Source organism: Carassius carassius, chromosome 50 (assembly GCF_963082965.1).
Source record: "Carassius carassius chromosome 50, fCarCar2.1, whole genome shotgun sequence".
Taxonomy (NCBI): domain Eukaryota; kingdom Metazoa; phylum Chordata; class Actinopteri; order Cypriniformes; family Cyprinidae; genus Carassius; species Carassius carassius.
The window spans coordinates 7,916,165-7,936,437 of NC_081804.1; the positions used below are offsets into that span (position 1 = coordinate 7,916,165).

General features: G+C 35.1%; 2 protein-coding genes across 2 annotated transcripts in view; both read left to right on the forward strand.

Annotated features, from left to right (window-relative positions):
- Nucleotides 1-8,562: 8,562 nt before the first annotated feature.
- Nucleotides 8,563-10,702, forward strand: LOC132133066 (olfactomedin-like protein 1). The gene is given in 4 exon segments (XM_059545758.1): nucleotides 8,563-8,676; nucleotides 9,035-9,320; nucleotides 9,946-10,674; nucleotides 10,677-10,702. Coding segments are annotated over 4 exon segments (1,152 nt in total). The 5' UTR covers nucleotides 8,563-8,565.
- Nucleotides 10,703-19,683: 8,981 nt separating this feature from the next.
- LOC132133828 (liprin-beta-2-like) overlaps nucleotides 19,684-20,273 on the forward strand; it is a 41,993-nt gene continuing 41,403 nt past the window's right edge. The window contains exon 1 of the mRNA XM_059546823.1: nucleotides 19,684-19,794. Within this exon, the coding sequence (XP_059402806.1) occupies nucleotides 19,731-19,794 (64 nt within the window). The 5' untranslated portion in view covers nucleotides 19,684-19,730. The remainder of the gene's footprint in view (nucleotides 19,795-20,273) is intronic.

A 20,273-nucleotide genomic window follows, 5' to 3' on the forward strand; every position in this document is an offset into this window, starting at 1 on the left:
TAAAAAGAAAGTTATTTTTATAATTATAATTTGTAGGCTAAATAAATGATTACAAGACAGTAAAAATGTTTGTCATAAAATAATTCATGAATTGCTTTATTTCTAAATAACCTTTGACAGTTTTGGAAATGCTTGTGTACAATTCTTTCTTAACATGAAGACTTATTTTTGTGAATTTATTATACTAAGCTCCATCCACCCCACCCCATCTGCCGGAGTTAGATGCATGCTTCACTGTTAATGTTATTATTAAATAATTAGGCCAAAAATAACATTGCATTCAGTTAGAGAGAAAAGGAATGAAAACATAACTGGCATATTATTTGTTTTTTTTATTGCTTTTTACCCTTATTTTCTTCTTTTTAGCGTTTATTTTTTTGGCCTTAAAACACAGGCGGATGTGTCTTATCCTATTGGTGATTAATGTAAAATAAACGCTCAAAAGAAGACTATTTTTTGAATGCTGATCGTGGTCTCGTTGGATACTATGAAAAATAATGTTTAATAAACAGAAATGAATCTGCCGGTGGGGGCGGAGCCACAAATGCGTGCCAGTTTACAAATCCATGGGAATGGATTGCGAAAGCGTGCGCACGGATTATGAATTCGTGAGTAGCCTACGGATTCAAAAACTGAGGGTACGGTTTACAAAATCTGAGCGCACGGATTGGGAATTCGTGGGCACGGTTTGTTAATCCGTGGACCGTGGGCACGATTTGTTAAACCGAGGGAACAGTTTATGAATTTGTGAGTACGGTTTATAAACTGAGGGGACGGATTGCAAAACCGTCGCCACGGATTGATTTTTTTCTCCTACAGGTGATGTGCGGGGCTCCGCATTACGGACAGAGAAACAAAGAAAAAATGTAATGCCAAATGGCTGATGGGGCATCATGAATGGCTTGTGTTTGATCACAAGAATGTCGTAATGCTTTGTCAGGATTGCCGCATGTAAGTTACGCGAAAGAAAAAACAAAACAAGCAATTTCGTGGTGGGAACTAATGATTTTACATTTGAGTCAGTGTATATTTTGTTGTATGCACTGTACAATGCGTATGTGTTTTTCATGCCAACAATGTTAATAAAATGATCAAATGCATTCAGTGGCACTCATAATTTGTTCTTTTTACCGAAAAAAATGGCTAGTGGAAATTCTGATTGGCTGGTAACTTTAGAAAGTTACCAGCCACATTGGCTGGTGATCAAAAAAGTTAATTTAGAACCCTGAATGGTATCCTTAACTACAGGTTTACAATTTTATTTTTCCTTTCTCATCCTCTTTATAATCCTCACAATCTATATCTCCTCTCTCATTACAGTTCAGGTGCACTGCAGCCCATGTGCGCCTCTAGTCTTAAATGGAAGCCAATTAGGTGGGCAACGCTATGGTTACATGTCCCTGATTTACAACCCAGGGGGATTCAGTAATATTAGGGTTTCGCAGTTAGCATCCATGACGTTTTTGAAAAGCCCTGTGAAGGATTGATCATCTATTCGGTTTAATCGTCAAGGGAATTCTATGCTCTCATAAATATCCAATAGTGTTTTTTTATTGGCTGCTAAGCACACAATTCATACACAAAACAATTAAGTCTCCATCCTATGGCTATATTGCTGTCCAAACAATACAGTAGTACCCATGATCACTCTTTATTTTACACGCACAAAGATTTATTCATGTTAATACACTTTAATGCACATAAAAACCCACAGATAAACTGACTTGTATAGAACTGAACCCTAATGAGATAAGATTACAATTTACTCTTAAGCATTTACATCAAGCACAATCTCTACACAAGTGATTTTTTTAATTGGTGGGCCGTGTCTCAAAAATGGGTCTCAGTTTTTTTTTTTTTTTTTGATGTTTAAAACCATGCTAAATGCAAGCAATAAAATGCAACTAACCCTATAATCATGCATATGAGAGGGATATGAATAGGTTGATCAACTTTTAAATTCATTGAGAAATTTGTCTCTGTAATTCACATGGTAGAAGTTGAATGATGTGCCTTCATCCTCGAAAGACCATGAATAAAAGAAAGCAAGTTAAAGAAAATTATACTGATTTTTATATATTTTCATATGACTGCACTGGGTAGGGTGACCAGATATCCACATTTTTCCATAATCAACTAAACAACACAATTACATTTGCTGAAAGCACATACTTTGTGCTCAAAATTAGCATAAAATCCAAAAAAATAAACCTAATTATGGATATTGAAGATCCACTTCCAAAAGCACAAACATAAAATAATTTAAAACTTAAAAACAAAAGTTGTAATTACTATATATTCACAGTTTGTAAAAAAAAAAAAAAAAAAAAAAAATAAATTAGAAAATGGTACATATTTGTTAAATACAGTTTATCATGTTTTCTTATTTATTTATATTTTTGTAAGGTCAAAATTTTGTTATTATACTTTTGCTATTTTTGTAATGCTATTTGCATTGGTTACTATTTATTAACCTGACCCACAGATATCATAATTAATATTACAAATAAATAAGTAAAAACCAAACGCATACAAAAGTGAATTGTGCCCATTATCTGAATTCATTGTTAATAACAAGAGATTTATGGTCACCCTGTTGGGTTACTTTTTGATGTCCAATGTCAAATCTGGTTCCTTACATACACATACACAAATAATAAAAAAGAAAATAATAATAATTGGTTAAAATAATTAAATTAATGTTGATTAACAAGGATATGGCAGAATTTGCAGAAGCGTGGGTGTGTGTTCTGTTTTATCCTCCTGTCAGATTCCTTTAAGGGTGTCTCTGTCTATCTTATCCATCTGCATAACTCGGATCAGGTTTCAGCAAAACCACCAAAGCACTTAAGAGTATGTGATGGTGCATAATACAGTATATCAGCTTGGGAATGTCACCAGATGTCAGGGTAATCCAATTCATTAAGGTATATATTACATTATTTAGCATTATTGTAATTTTAATGGAATGTTATTTTTTCTACAATGATGTTTTTATTTTATTTTATTAATTTTTTTTCTACATTTTCTTGAGCTTTGTTTATTCCAGCTTTTAATTGTGGTGTCAGACTTATGAGCCCCAGTGTATTTTTACCGAATACAGTATGTGTACACAACACACACACTTTAGTAAATCACATGAATATTCAAAACATTGTATACATTAAAGTGGAATAAATAGACTGTTTGCTTTCCCACTAAATCCCAAGGTGCAAGACAGAATGTTTCAATGGTGATTAATTTTCACAAGCTCAGAAGAAAGACATTCAAGTCTCTTTTCTCAAAGCATGTTTTATAAACACTGCAAGGCTAAGCAAGTGGAATCACCAAAACAAAGATTTCAGCAACTAGTCACAGAAAACATCAAACAGAAGACATTGGTGACAAGGTCAGTAAATGCAAACAACTCTTATTTCAGACAAAGCAAAGAGTCAAATGAGCCTTAACAATAGCACAATCTATTAGTGCAAAACAACAGATTAGTGACAAGTAACAGACACTGAATAAGAAGTTACGTTTCATTTTAATATAACACAACATTAAGCCTCAGACAGGACAATAGCCATGTGTCCAAAAATGTAAATGACCCTAATATAATTTTTAGCATTTCAAATATCAAAGAGCTGCTTTGATAACATGCCCAGGAGGTGGCAAGGCAATAAAAAAGGGGTGAATAAAACCAGTCCAAGAATAGAGCCTTGAGGGATCCCTAATTGGTGCTGGGCGGTAAACCCGTTCATACCGAAAACCGGTGTATATTTTCGTTACGATGTTAATTTTGAATATACCGCCATACTGGTGTATTTAATTACTGAGCGTTCGGAACGAGCGTTATGCTTTGCCGCGGCCGCGCGAGACACGGTTTCAGACGGACCCTTTACAATGTTGCACTTCAGCGACTGCGAGGCCTGGTGAGGGTAGGGGAGACCGGGTATGGTTGTAACACTTTTTGCTTCAGTAACTATATCTCACTGAATTTTGTAGCTAGAGTTCTCAAATTTTTATATAAAGTACCCACAAGTGTTCACTACAAATGGCACCAATTCAATCCTCTACAAGAATATCACAGACCTTGTGAGTTGGTGTCAAATACATGAAGTACCTTCGTTACAACCTACCCCAATACCGGGGTAGGTTGTAACACATGCTGGGGTAAGTTGTAACAATTACACAAAAGAAGCAAAAATGGATGCCACACTATAAGATATGCTTCAAAAACAGGTTTATTGACATAAAAGAACAATGTCTCAATCCCTCTTTGGAAGAGACTGTCTGATTAACTTATAACAGTATACTTGATAAACAAACTACAATTTCTAACAAAAAAACGTGAGTGTGTGTGTGTGTGAGCTATCGCTGTATGAAAACAGTTATTTTGACAGAAGAACTGAAACTTTTGGAAACACGAAGACATTAATATACGATTGCGACAATATATGGTTTTTCAAGTCTATCTATTTATCTCCAGCAGGTGATAAATACAGTATATCAACAAAACAGTGCTAATTGACATAGGGTGTACTCACACTAGGCACGGTTGCCATGAACCGGGCCCGAGTACGATTGTCCCCCCTTCCCACTCCCCACTCCCCCTCTGGCCTGCACTCACATAGGAGGGTTTCAGCATTCGTGCCGGAGCACGCTTACGTCATTATGGTGCGCGACGGTTTCGGGATAAACAGGAAGAGCGGCGCTCTCTGAACACAATGGAGTCCATCGCTCTGTTTTCTTTGTGGATAATTTTGTGTCGTTTGGTCCACGGTGGTCCACAGCCCTCTCACAGCCTGTTGTTAAACAGATGTGTCGCCTTAGTGGCGCGAAAATTTTCACGTAATCGTGCTGCTCGTATGAGGAGGTTTGCAAGTTACCAGCTGAGCTTTTGGAGCGTCGCAAAACCGCGACGCCACGCGTCCTGTTCCGTGCTCCAGCACGGTTAGCGCTCACACTGCATGCGAACCGCGCCCGAGTCCAACTGAACCGTGCTCTGGCCCACCTCTTCCAAGCGGGCCAGGGCCGGCCAATCGAGCCGCGCCCGGGCACGGTACGGAGCACTCACACTAGTCAAACGAACCGCGCTTTGGTGGTCAAACGCACTCGGGCACGGTTCAAACTGGCTAGTGTGAGTACACCCATAGATTTATTACAGTATAGAAACTATTCTGCCTTATTATGTGATAAATAAGTGTTTGTAGTATATTAAAAAATATTATTATTTGTTATTGTCAAGCAGTTATAGATTTCTAAGCTAATTAAAAGCTAGAAATTAGAGAATAATTAAAGTTGCCTATAGTATCCACTACCAGTCAAGTCTCTTCTGTTCACCAAGCCTGCATTTATTTGACCCAAAGTACAGCAAAACAGTAAACTGAAATATTTTTACTAGACTATTTAAAATAACTGTTTTCTCTATTTGAATATATTTCAAAATGTTATTTATTGAGATTTTAAAGCTTGCTAAATAAAAGTATTCATATCTATAATTTATTTTCCAAAATATATATATATTTTTTTGAATGATATACTGTATAATGTAGCAAAGGCTTTTTATTTCACATAAATGCTTATCTTTGGATCCTTCTATTCACCAAAGAATGCTGAAAAAAATGTACTCATGTTTTAAATATTGATAATCAGCAAATCAGGATATATTAGAATGATTTGATTTCTTAAGGATGTGACACTGAAGACTGGAGTAATGATGCTGAACATTCACCTTTGATCACAGGAATAAATTACATTTTAAAATATTTTTTAAATAGAAAATAGTAATTTTTTTTATTTTAAAAACTTTTGCTGTACTTTGGATCAAATACATGCAGGCTTGGTGAGCAGAAGATACTTCTTTAAAAACATTAAAAATCTTACTGTTCAAAAACTGTTGACTGGTAGCTATAAATTACAGAAATGTTCTATTGTAATGTTTTATATTATATTCTAATGTGTGTGTGTGTGTGTGTGTGTGTATGTATAGGCTATATATATTTCTGTCCCCCTCACTTCTGAAAAGATGGCTACGCCCCTGGGACTCAAATTTTGCTAACATCCTGGCATGTTTCTCTCCCACTTTTTTAAAAGATAGTCTTCAAGTAATATTAATAGAACCTGCTTTCAGTGTTATTTGGACTTTAATTATGTTCTCAAAAAGTTAATTGGTTGTGGAAGGTTTTATTTCTGAAATATTTTAGATGTATATTCAAATACCATTTTTTTATGTTACTGATATTCAGAGAACATTCAAAAGTAACATTTCCAGCATTTGCAAAATTATTATATGTAATGTTCTCTTAAAAATGCATCAAAAAGAACTTTGTCATAACTTTTACATTTTGGATTATAGCATGCGCCAATATCTAGTCTTTTTATATCTGCTCAGTCTTTTCTGCTTGACACAAAGGATGCAATTCTATCAGGAATAATAAATTGTGCTTTGAAGTTTCCTGTAAAAGTCATGAATGGGTTGTTGCATATGTAGTTCTAAACAGCTGGGAGCTGATAGGGATAAAACACTAAAAAAAGATGAAAGGTAATTATGCAAGTGTGTCAGAGGGTTGGCTCAGTTGTGGAGACTGTATGGGGACCAGGCATGCCCTCATTGGTGGAAGAAGGAATCTTTGGGTCTGTTAGTGTATTGTCTGATAATTATGAACAGATTTACCTTTACACACTATAGAGATAACACATTAATTTCCTGTCATTTACCTTTTGAATTTTAAAGGATCTGTTGTTTTATACTGTTTTACTGCAGTCTTTTTTTGTAAATAACCATAATCATTGGCATTAGATGCAACTCTCCAAAGCAGAGGTGATTGTAAGCTCAGAGAAAACTAGAGATGGTCATAAAAAAATAATAATATCAGATATACACATTAGCAAGCTTTTATGTCCTTGAGATAGGGACATGAAGTGATTGATGATGAGATGATGTGAAACTCATTCAGTATTCCACTAATGGAACCTTTGATGAGGGGTTTTGTCTCGCTTTGCTGGGTTAGAGTTCGGTCACCAGCCACTTAGAGATAGTTATCAATGGAAGTACAGTGGGACAAGGTGTGCCAAAGTCATTTTAAAATGACTTTAATTAAGATTTTTTTTAAACACAAAACTAAAGTAAATATAGATGTATTATTGTTTGTTGCTGTTTTTAGTTTTGATTTTCTCTTCATGTATTTGCAGTGTGCTTTACTTTAGTAAATCAAGTCCTTGTATTTGCCGAGTTTTGATTGAATTAGGCCATACAATTTCCACATCAAACGTTTCTACATCATTTGAGCCTGTCGCTTTCCCTTTGCTATGTTTTCTTTGACCACTAGTTCAATCCCCTCATGACAATCAAACTGCATTTTTAACAATTGCCCAAGCTTCGTTTTCATTTCAGTTTAAAAAATAATAAATAAATAATAGTACAAAAAAAATGTTTTACCCTCAGCAAATTAATTAGGCAAATATAAAGAAGATTTGATCTGATACTGTAGTTAATGCAAAAGGCTCCTCTTGTGATTTCTATTTAAGACCATTTTGAATGATGCCATTATATACCAGCCTAAATAATTGACTAGAGGAATTTGGGACAGTGGTGTCAGGAGCATATAAACCTCTAAAGGGAATTGTCCAAGGGAAGATGTTGAATTTTAGATAATCACTGAAAAACCAGAGATGCTGGAAAAGGGATTTATCTCTAATCTGTGTAAGCACTCTCATTGTCTTCACAAACACAATCAACAATGGACACATGTGAATCTCTGTTCCCAGAGTTCACATTTTTGTTTTTGTCTTAAGGCGCCATCTGATGGACAAACAGAATCACCACGTAACAATTCTCTTGGAGGTGCAACTATTTGAAAAGAATCTAGCAATATTTTAATGCAAACTATTGTTTTGTTTTACTGATGGAAACCAAATCAGTTTATTGTTTTGATTGTAGGACCAATTCAAATAAAATTATTTTATTTATTTATTTTTGAATGAACTGGTGTGAAGTTCAAACTCCTTAATTCAGATTTTGGTTCAAAATATACAGTGGAATTTACAACTGATTATGTATTTTTGAGACAAAACACAAAGTTCCTTTCAGCTTTGAGAATTCTTCCAAGAATAAAGTCATTTTTCCCCCACATCACTTATTTGGCAGGAAAATGTCTGCTGGTGTGCCAAAATTGAAGTTATTTTGGACAGCTCCTGGAGGTGTCCTGATGTGTTTCCCGTTCTCAAATTTCCAACTTGACCTCTTAAAAGGCTAATGGACAAATTGAAGGGGAGAGAGTCAAGTATGGTGTATATTATACTCTAAATATGCAAAAATTTGAATAGTATGATCTGCAGAGTTGATTTATCGAAAGAAAGCTTGTCAGGACATCTGGAGTTTATTACAACTAAAAACACAGCTTGTGAAGACCTGACTTTTCAGCATCTTCCTTCGAATACAGTTCCAGAATCTGAATAACAAACAACCAGTTGCTTCTGGAACTCCATCTGGCTCCATTTTACCAGACTGACATTAGATAAGAAGGGAGTTTTCTCGGTTTTAATACAAGATAAGAAAGAAATCAAAGGTGGAAAATATACATCATGCTTTTGTCTTTGGTAACTGTATTTCTTTTGCTTGGAACGGGACAAGCTCAGAGGACAACTCATCATTTTATTATGGAATATTTTCAGAGAAAGCTTCAACAGCTTGAGGTAAGACTTTTTTTTTAAGATTTTGTGGCCAAATACATTTGTTCTTTAGCATGCTTTAACAGAAAACAATATTGTAATATTGTATTTTATTATATGATTTTAGCTTACTATGAGCTAAACATTCAGATATAACACAAATCTTTTTGGTAAGTTCAAAGTGTTCCTGGAAATTATTTTTTACATTCTTACAACATAACCTCAGTCTAACTCTAAAATAGTCATAAAATCTGAAGAATCTAACAGTTTGATAACACTGATATTCAGATTCCATAAGCCTAACCCTTTCTGTTTCTCTAAAATATGGTTGATAATTTGGAATTGTTCTCCAAGACAAACAAGGATGTTGATTTATGAAAAGGGACGACTGATCAAATGTGAGCAAGACTTCCAGCACTTCAGTCAAAAGATGTATGACATGTCCAAGGAGATACACAGTGAAACGAGCAAAGTGAACGTGCTAAAATCAGAGGTCAAAGGTCACATGGACACCGTCGCTTCGCGTTTGGACCGAGTGGAAAGAGATGTGGAATACCTGCATAATAAGATCCCTGATACGCTTCAGGTTGACATTGAGGACTCGTTGCTTGAGCACCAGTTGAAAGAAGCCAAACTAAAAAAGACATCTGTAATCCCTAAGGGCAAAGGTAAATACAATGTTAATTAATCCCTACAACTTTAATGTAAATATAAAAAAAATTCATTTTCATAGGAAAACTGTATAAATAATTTGATTGCATTTGAGATGTTACATTTTTAATGTCTACAAGAAAGTATGCACCAGTATTTAAGTTCTATACTATTTTGTCTAAATAAATTAATACACTAAAAACCAAATCAAATATTTTAAATGCTACAAGTGAATTTGGGCATCACAACATTATGAAAAATGGATATTCATTTTGACAGGGTTAAATATAGTATTAAAGTATTAGGCTACTGTTATTAAAAGAAATAACTATAAATGAGTGTTACATTATGGTAAAAGTAATCTAAATGTAAAAATAGAGGAAATGCAGAGCATGCAGAATTTAAATATTCATTATCAAACAACACTAACACTGATTAATTCAAAAAATCTTTAAAATTGCCTAATAATTCATATGGTACCAATCTATAGTGCAACTATAAGACATAAAGCATATAACCTATATATATATATATATATAATTTCTTTTTTTTTTATGAAATCATTATTAATAATTATAATACTTACTATATGCTATAGGTGTATAATCTTGATTTATTTATTTTTTACCTTGATTCTTCCAGACTGCAGTTCAGAAGTAGTGGCTATCAAGTCTGTTAAAATTGTCAAGAAAGCAGGTGACGCCAGTGGATCCTGGATGAAGGATCTGTCAAAGGGTTCTGCTAAGATTTACTTTTTTAGTGGTACTCGAAACAGTACAGTATTAGCATGTACCTCTCTGAAGACCTTCACCGAATCAAACACCAAAAAAACTGAAGTTATCCGTCTTCCTTTTCCCTGGCATGGAACCGGCCATGTGGTCTACAACGGCTTTGTGTACTACCACAACGCAGACACCAACAATGAGATCCTGAAGGTCCACCTCGGCAATCGTACAGTGGCTGATCGGTTGCTGCTTCCTGGAGCTGGTCAGATGCCAGCATATTCCCTCAATCCTCACACCCTGCTTGATCTCGCCATAGACGAAATGGGGCTCTGGTCGATCCATGCCGACCCTGACATCAGTGGCAACTTGGTGATCACCAAGATGGACCACAGTAGTCTGGCAGTAGAGCACACATGGGATACCAACTGCAATAGTCGTGATGCAGAAGCAGCTTTCATAATCTGTGGCACCTTATATGTGGTCTACAACTCCCATTATGGTGGAAGGTCAAGCATCCAATGCTTGTTTGATATCCATGACACCATCTACACCGAGAGCATCCCTGTGCTTTTCTTCCCAAAGTGTTACTCAAGCCACTCCACTTTGCATTTCCACCCAAAGGATAAGCAACTGTATGCTTGGGATGATGCTATCAGACCATCTATAAGTTATAATCAATAAAATGTAGGATAGGGCAGTTCTACATGGTAGTTACAATAAGGTCCTTTTCCCCAATAACATGTAATCTGCTTGTGATATAGTGGAAAGCACTTTGTGGTTATGCCAGAGTCTGTAATTTCCTGAAAAACAAAGGACTGTTTGACCTCCTCGGTTCAGTCAGACAACTGCAACTGTCATATTCTATAACATTTCTTGATTAGTAAGCTATTTCTGTAAGAATTTTAAAAATAATTCAAGGAGATTGCTAGGGAGGACATCTAAATAATTATGCTTATTTATGTACAAAATTCTGCGAACACTACATTCACTAAATATAACTTTCGCGCATGCGCACTTGTGCATGCTTTCGGTATTTTTGACCTTGCACGGAAGATGGCGCTTGTATCCTCCATACAGATTTCCAGCACCACCTGAACACGCTGTCACTAGTTGTATAGAAGCATATTTGAAGACAAAGGCAACACAACAAAACAACGTACTGAAATGTTTGTTTTATCAGCTTATTCTATCGTTTATCGCCGACACTTGAAACAAACGAAGAAACCCCTTCTTTTTTTTTTACCGCCCTTGTGATTCTTAAAATATTACCTCCTTGCTACCTTTTCTAAATTAAAAGAGTTCTACTATACTTTGTTTCCCGCATTATAATGAGGATTGTTTTAGTTTTTTTGCACATAATATGGAATTGGTTTCGCGATAAGACCCGCCTCTTACAGTACATGACAGGTGATTGGTCAGAGGAAATGTCCCTCATAGTATGGCATTATTATTATTATTATATGGAGGAGGGCAGCTCGATGATAACACATGAGCGGGACTCCAGCTGACAGTAGGAGGATTTACAATCAGACGGGAAAGGTAAGTTGATTTTTTTTTAAAGCATCCTGTCTACATTGCTTTTTTTAGTGCAGAATAACTTCTTCATAAGTTTAAACAGTACCGAATAGTCTTTTCCATGTGTAAAGTCATAAAAATATCAAGAAAGTTTAGGTGCAGTAACATTATTACTCGTAAAAAAAAAAGAAAAGAAAAAAAGGGGTAATTCAAATCAAGTTAATTTTATAATTTCTTGCATTGATTTATTATTATTATTATTAATAATAATACATGTAAGAATCAGAATTTTGCAAAATATGCTTAACATGAATAAAAATCGCCTTATAGACTACTGTATATGTCAAAAATGTTAAATATTAATATTGTGTATATATACATAACATATAATGAAAACGTAATTAAATATATTACATCTAATGAATACACACACATATGCTTTAGCTTATATGATGACCAGCTGAATTTTAATATCTAATGCAAAAAATATATAGCCTAAAGTAGTTGCATATATATATATATATATATATATATATATATTAATTTGTATTTTGTTTTAAATTGTATTCATTATTTACATTATTTGTACACCACTTGCTATACTATGAAGACCAAAGAGAAATAATCACTGACCAGAAACTTAAACACAGACGTGCTCGCTCTGTCAAATCCTGAAGGATCAGGGTACAGAACATAACTGGGTCATACAGTGTAGGATGAACTGTCTCAGATGAGCCTTTCCCTGTAGAATGGTTGCCAAGTTAAAGTATTTAGAAATGGAGTTTAATATCTTATGGATGAAATTTTAAATGTTATAGTGTTTGTTTAAAGGACAATGTTCTAATGTATAGCTGTCTATGGTTGAAAAATGTACAAGCCTTTATAGTCTTCATGACCTTTGACTTCATTCTCCATCCCTCTGTTCTTCTCTTTTTTGTTTTCAGTAAGAGATTTTGAGGAAGATCGGTGAATGTTGTTTACAGATTAACAGTTTTTAGAATCTTAGCAGTGTGTTAATTTCCTGTCACAGTGAATTCCGAGCAAGATGTTGATTTTTTGTAGATTTTTTGTTTATGGGGGCCACGTTGAACATGAGTAGTAGTTTATGAGAACAGGTGGAGGAGAACATTCATATGGTTGTTGTGAACAGACACATAGCCCTCAGGCTCTTCTACAGTGATCTTATTTCCATAGAGGTGCACATACATGTCCTGATTGACCAGTTTTACCACAACCGTTTCATTCCCAGGATGATAATTTGGAAATAGTAGTTATTTTCTCACTGAGATCACAGTTAACAGGGAACATTCCCAGAACATTCTGGCAGGGTTGTCTCAAAGTTATGAAGAACAAACATTCTTCTAGTAATGTTAGTAGAATCCTCATTCATTCTTTGGAGGCTTGTACAGTTAAATGCAGTTTAATAACCATCTAAAAGTGCCCATCACTCATTTCAGCTGGCAATCTTTGAGCTATTTACATGAATTCTCTTGTCACCCTTTGATTTTGATGTGTCCAAGCTCTAGGTTTAGGAATTTATATCCAATTCCCAGTTACATTTTGTACAAAACACTGGAACCAAATGATTTCCATGATGTTCCAGTTCTTAAACACCTGCAGATGGCATCTGACGTTGTGAGAACCCCATTCTGCAGACTGAGATAGAGAGTGATGGAGATCCCATGCAATATGCATTGGGCAGTATTGATGTCAGGGACCTGTAGGAAAGAGGCGTGATGTTTTGCCCCATGGGCAAGGCTTTCATGTGCCGAGTGGCTCACTGACATTTTCATGGGCCTCGGTTCCACAGTCGAATGCACCTGCTTAGGACTGACATTTCTCTTGTTTCTGCGGAGGAGTGCCAGCAGCCACAACGCATCTGCTCCGGTGAACAGTGCTTGAAGCCGGCCAAGGGTTGAGCCTGAATCGAACTCACAACCGCCTACACTGAGCCATGAATCATTCTGAGAATAGCGATCCATGCATGTAATATCAGAGCTGTTTTGATCTCTTGGACATTCTGATGTTAATATGTGTGGAAGTGTTATGTGGAAACTTCTTTATTAATGCAACAAAGCTTCCTCTCAGTTTTCCGCTTGATGATCACACTACTCCACCTGTAGTGTACACTGTAAAAAAATATTTTGGGCTTTTTATACTTCAAAATTGTGTTTGTAATTTTTTGTTACTTGCCGTTTCTTTGTAAGGAGGCCCAAAGCTTTTATCTCTTTCTCCATATATATATATATATATATATATATATATATATATATATATATATATATACACAAATAATTACCATTAAACGCTGTTTGAGCATAAGAAACATTTATGGGGCAGTTCATGTAAGATTTTGTTGCTGAGCACACACTTCCATCTTCTGTATGATAAACCAATGGTAAACAAGACCAACCCACCTTATTAACATACAAGAGACAGAAATGTAAGGATAAATAGAAAAATAAATAAAGCGGTCATAACCATGCTTTATTGTGAATAAAATGTAAATAAATACAAGTTGGAATAAATAGACCAAAAATTTAATGAGCACATAAAGAAATATAAAAATAAGAAAAGAAATGCTGTTAAAATAAGTAAAAAAAGATAAAAAAAAAAATAAAAAAAAAGTAAAGGGTGTGAAAGTAATACAAAAATTAATTCAGGGCAAAATTTAATTTAAAAAAAATTGTTTTTATGTTATTTATTTATTTTATTTTTTTTGCAGTTTGAAGTTTAGTCATCCATATCTTTGTAATTATTTGTACCATTTTCTAACAGATTCAGAGTGAAGATTATATCAAAGGAAATCTACACCAAATTTTTTATTATTTTTCAGTGTAGTCATACCATGCGGCAACACTATCTCCTTGTTATTTGAACCAGGTTTGTTGTAGATGACTTACCATGTATGAAAATTAACCTGTATCAAGAAGGTAGAGCTTGCGGCGAAGCCTAAACCTGCTTGTTCCATGGCATAAATAGTCATCTCATTGTCTAAAGTCACACAGGGCATACAAATACCACAACAATGAGGCCTTGTGTCAGCCACAGCATTTGAATTGTGCTACAGGTCACCTTATCGCCATTATAGTGTGTTTAAACAAGGGATGCGCGGTGGCCACGCGACATGTCAGCCTGTCAGCTGCTTACTGAACACACACACACGCATCAGGATGGTTTAATGTAGAGTGCTGAGTGGGGACGGTTAAGTTGTTTGAGGACTACTGCTTTTGATGTTCTCATTGTAAGCTGTGTTGACGTGCTGGGTTTATTGGTTAATGCTGATGCCACTTCCTCCCACTGCAGTATTTCTGCCCAAGGCTGCTTACAGTATGTGTTGCTTTTGCTTTTACTGTACAGTACATAGTGGGAATTTTTAAACAACATGGAAAATACTTCTATGGAATGACTATCTATCTATCTATCTATCTATCTATCTATCTATCTATCTATCTATCTATCTATCGTTTTAATATACATTTTATATACTCTACCATTCAAAAGGTTGGGGTCTGTACGATTTTGTACTGTAAATCGGAATTATCAGCAGTCGTAACTCCAATGTTCAGTGTCACATGAACAGAAATCATTCTAATATGTGGATTTGTAACGTTGTAAATGTATCCACTGTCACTTTTGATCAAATTAATTCATCCTTGATGAATAAAAGTATTGATTTCAAAAATATCGTAATAATACACAAAATATTACTGCCCCCAAACTTTTGAACGGTAGTGTACAATAATATTTTAACATTTCATGGGAACTGTTTTTACAGTAAGATAACTGTTGTCCAAGTAAGAAAATAATCCTTTCCTCAAATATTGTTATTTATATACTGTAAATTTGTATTTAAAACCTTTTATGCACAATACAGCAAATTTAGAGTTAAATAAGTAAAGGCCTAGATGTTTGATGTCTGTTACTATTCAGGTTTACTATGGATTACTCATTAATGCATCCACCCATTACAATTTTCCTGCATTTTAGTAAGGGATAACCTTGAATGAGCCTCACTAACTGCAGCGTAGCTCCAAAATACAGGGACTTTCCACAGTAGCTTCAGTTTGCTAATCTAAACATCCTGGAGTAAATTAAGAAGAACGGTTATTCTAACACCACAGTTTGCTTTTTGGCACCAGACACGGGGCTCACAGTCTCTGACAGTTTTTGAATCCCTTGATGAATATCAGTAGCTTGTTAAAACATAATAAGAGAATTAGCATGCTTGTTTGGTTTCAATATATCAAAGGATTTTGGATCCAAAAGGTCTCTAGATTCTTGAAGTATCTGCTTGTACTGTAAGTGATATCTAAAGCAAACACTTGAGTATTGTCGAAACCTGTCACATGTCAAAGTAAAGCAAACCACAGTAGACCTGAGAATCTCACTAGGTGGATCTCTTGAAAACAAATCCAGGTCATATTTCACCTTGAAACAAAGATAAAGTAAAAAAAAAAACCTTAAAATGTGTCTGGCCATTATGAAGTATATATTCTCTGTTTTGTTGTTGTTGTTTTGTGAGTGTGAGTTGTGTTTGCATGAACCCTGAAAACATAACCACCATAAGGCAGATTACTATGGTATTCTGGATTGCTGCTTACTGGCCCAAGTCAAAATAGCTCACTGGCAAGTCTGTATGATATCCTGGTCTCTAGATATAACTCTTGTCCCTCGTTCATGCTGCAGGATGCTGCAGTTGAATGGGATCAGGCTCAAATCAGTGTTTCCCCTATTAAAGCCTCCTCGTGAATAACCTGTGGTTTGAATGGCTTTGCAATCTCAGTGAGAAACAGTGTGAACCTAAATATTCAGACTGCAGTTGTTGGGTTTGGGCAGAAAAGGTCATTTTGTGCAACCCAAGGTCTCGTCATTTACAAGTTTCTCTGTTTGGGTTGGCTTATCAAGGTTTTGTAAATAAAGGGGATGTAAGCAGCCAGGGACTTGAAGAGTGTCTGTCATGTGACTTGTGTGATGTCACCAATCATTACTGAGATAGCATCGGCATTCAGTCACCCGCTAGCTCTTGACTCTGGGTGGCGTACATCAGGAACACTGAGAGGAGTGGCTTGTGTTGGAATGTGTCAACACTGATAGAAGCAATACTGACTTAATGGTGAGAAACGTTCCAGAGCTTGTACTGCTTTTCAGTTAATCAATCATTTGAAAGATTTGTTCAAGGAACTTTGTAAGTTATGTAGATCAGTTAGCATTTCATTAGTTATTTTTGTAAAATAATCACTACTTTGATAGAAATTCCAATTACAGGTTCTGCACACATTTCCTTGTTGTGTTAATAATCAATCAATTAATTAATAGTGCAGATGGAATGTATGTATGTATGTGAGTGTATATGTGTGTAAAAATAGAATTGTTGTTTGTCTATATTATTCATATATTGTTAATATTAAAAATATATTAAAATAATAATGTTAATTTTTTTTATAATATTAAAATATAATATTCTATATTATAATCTAAGAATATAATTTGTAATATAATTCTTATATATGATATTTTAATATTTTCTTACAATATTTAATATAATACTAAAACATAATTTATTTTAATGCAAAGCTCTCTCTCTCTCTCTCTCTCTCTATATATATATATATATATAGTAATAATATGTTAACTATGTATATATATTTTAAAATACTAAACAAACTAGTACTGATTCCGTTTTAAGTGTCAAAACAATTTGAATGAGTTTAACTTCAGTGTCTTTTCATTTTATATGGTCTTTAAAATTTTTGTGGCAGCCAGCAAAATTCCTTGCAAGTTCTACTTGATTTTTTTTATGACATCTTGGAATTAAATCTGTTATTTGCTTCTCGTACTGTTCCTATATGAATGTTCTTTAGCTGTAGTTGACTGCCGTTGAGCCCAGGTGAAACACATCATGGAGAAAAGCATACACAGGTAATGTTTGAATGGAAATTGTCCACAGTGGTGAAATAAAAAGCTGAACCACAGAAGATGTAATGCATGGGAACAAACTATTGAAGTGTTATGGCAGGTTGTAATGATATGAAACCGATGGCACAGGAGAACTGCTGTGGCTAACATTATCTTTATCAGGCTGATTTAATTGCCTGAAATTGCTGAGTTTGTGGGTCAGATATGAGTGCTTGGTCTTCTGTAGTGGGTCAGGCATCTAAAAATGGTTGTTATTTCTCATTAATCTCAGAACATTGAGGGGTCGTATATTTATTAGCACAGAAATTAACAAACCTGCTGATCATCGGATGTGAAGCCAGAATGCAAATGGTAAAACTTGTTTTGTGAGACTTAACAATAGAAGCACATCTCTGTGCCCTACACCCTGCACCACTTTATAATAAGTGGAAAGGGCTGAAAAAGCCTCATCAGTATGATCAAATCAAAGACATGACTCCTTTTTTTGGGCAGATATATGACAGAAAGTCTACACCCTTATCTGGCTGTGATTGTAGCGCTGTTGTGTGTTTCAGTGAAAGATCCCAAGGCCTTGAATAGAGTCAACACTCTCTTGATGTGTGAGACTAAATTAAGCTACATAATGAACAGCATTGTGGGAGGTGCCCCCTTTAGCCCTTGACAGTTGTCTTTTGTGACCCTCCACCTGAGTGGCATGTGTCCGTGCCGCCCAATTACAAGAGCACAAGTAGGTTGAATGCACTAATAAATGCAGTTACAAGAAATTTAGAGATCATTTTAACTTCTTTTAATTCACCTTAGCAACATTTTGCATGAACATTTTTAAATACACTGTAAAAAGAAAACATCACACACACACACACAAATACTGGCAGCTGTGGTTGACAGAGTAATTCTGAAAAAAAAAATGTAAACATATTTACAGAACAACTGTAATCTACAAAAAAGAAAATGGCAATTAAAGCAGTAAATCCAACAATGCACACTGCTACTAAAATCTAATTTGTACATTTAACATATAATGACAACTAGAATAATAAAACAGGTGGTAAAAGAGGAAGACACAGGACAAATCATGAAAAACAAACTCATAACAATAGTTTTCCACAAGCGGATTTATACTAGTATACCGTTGGTGCAGTCATTCACACAAACACAAAACACCATCATGGTAACACACATGACACTACAATAATGCAATAAACATTCATTAAACAACAAAAGATAAAACCCAACATAAAACCCAAATGTGCATAACTGATAACAAAAACTATTAAGAAACATAATTATTAAACAAAATATTCAAATGTGAAATGTCACTCAGGGAATTCTGGGAATATCAGTTTACAGTTTTTCATTGTAAATTATCATTTGATTTACCTTTTTTACTTTTAAAAACTGTACATTTAACAGTTCTTTACAGTAAAAATTATATGAAATATCCAGTCCTATCATTTTTTCCCTGTATTTTTGCATCGTGTAAAAAATGCTGCAAATCTGTCTGATGAACTTCCCCTAAATTCCCAATTATGTTGATTCCTATTGAAATGACTGTATTTCACCTGCAAAAAAAAAATGCCAAAAAAATTGTAAATGTTTACTGTGAGCTGGAAACGGGCTTTAATAATTTAGAGCCACCTGTTTGTGTTTGTATTTGTTTATGTGTGTGAGCTTAAATATATGTATGAATGTGTGTATTACACATGACATAACAATAGGGTGAAACTTGATCCTGACAGGTTTAATTATTCTCAAATTTCCCTCCAACACTGAGGTTCCACAGGGAGAAAGCCAACATGCCTCGGGATACGTCAAAGCAGAGAGTCAGGGGTTAACGCTTGGGAAAACACTAGCTCTTAATATGGAGACCATTTTATCCTGTAGCTTCAGAGAGCTTGCAGTCAAACACGTACATCGTTTTCTGGTGGCATTTTCTAAATATAGCCTTCTCATAGTGGACAATATGATTTGTATTTAGATGCTGTTGTAAAGCACATTTACTCAAGGGAATTTATGTAATGTCAAGTTACATTACAGTACAGGAAGGCAGCGATCTTAAACACACCAAGCTGCTATACTTGCCGTCAGATGAGATTCATAGTATTGGTTCACACACAAGATTCATTTTTTTACTCCACCCTCAATTTCCAAATGCACTTTCCCAGCAACTGGGATTGTGACTTTTATTCAGTATGTTGCATAATTACATGACACATTTTTGCAGGTCACTGAGAAGCAAACCAGCAGATGCAGTAGACGGCTGGCACCATGGCCTCAGATGCAAGTCACATGTTAGAAGCAGCCTTGGAACAAATGGATGATATTATTGCTGGTAAGACTTTAATTTAGCTTAAAGCTGACTTGAAATCCTCCTGATGAACTTGTGCATGGGTCACATTCTTCCAAATAGCAATGATCTGGTCCACAATTATGTCAATTGCTTCTTTACTGAATAACAAACAGGATATTTCAAAATAGCAATTATATTTTCTCAGAAAAATGGGTCAGGTAAAGGTAATTTTGCAGTCTGATTCTGATTGGCTGCTTTTCAGGAAGCAATCAGATAAGGCTCTGCTCTACAGTAGAGAGGTAGCGAGACAGTGAGATGTACAGTGGACTCAGCCAGTCCAGAGGCAGAGACATTCACTGTAACAAAATCTGTGATAAACACTATTTATTCAGTTACAGTATATAACCTAAGGTCACACTACCATTAACTTTTAGGCAAAACAATGTTGGCTTGATTACATTTAATGTGGGATAAAAAGAGCTAAATAAAAAGTGATCTAAAAAACAAGGGCTCATATTTCT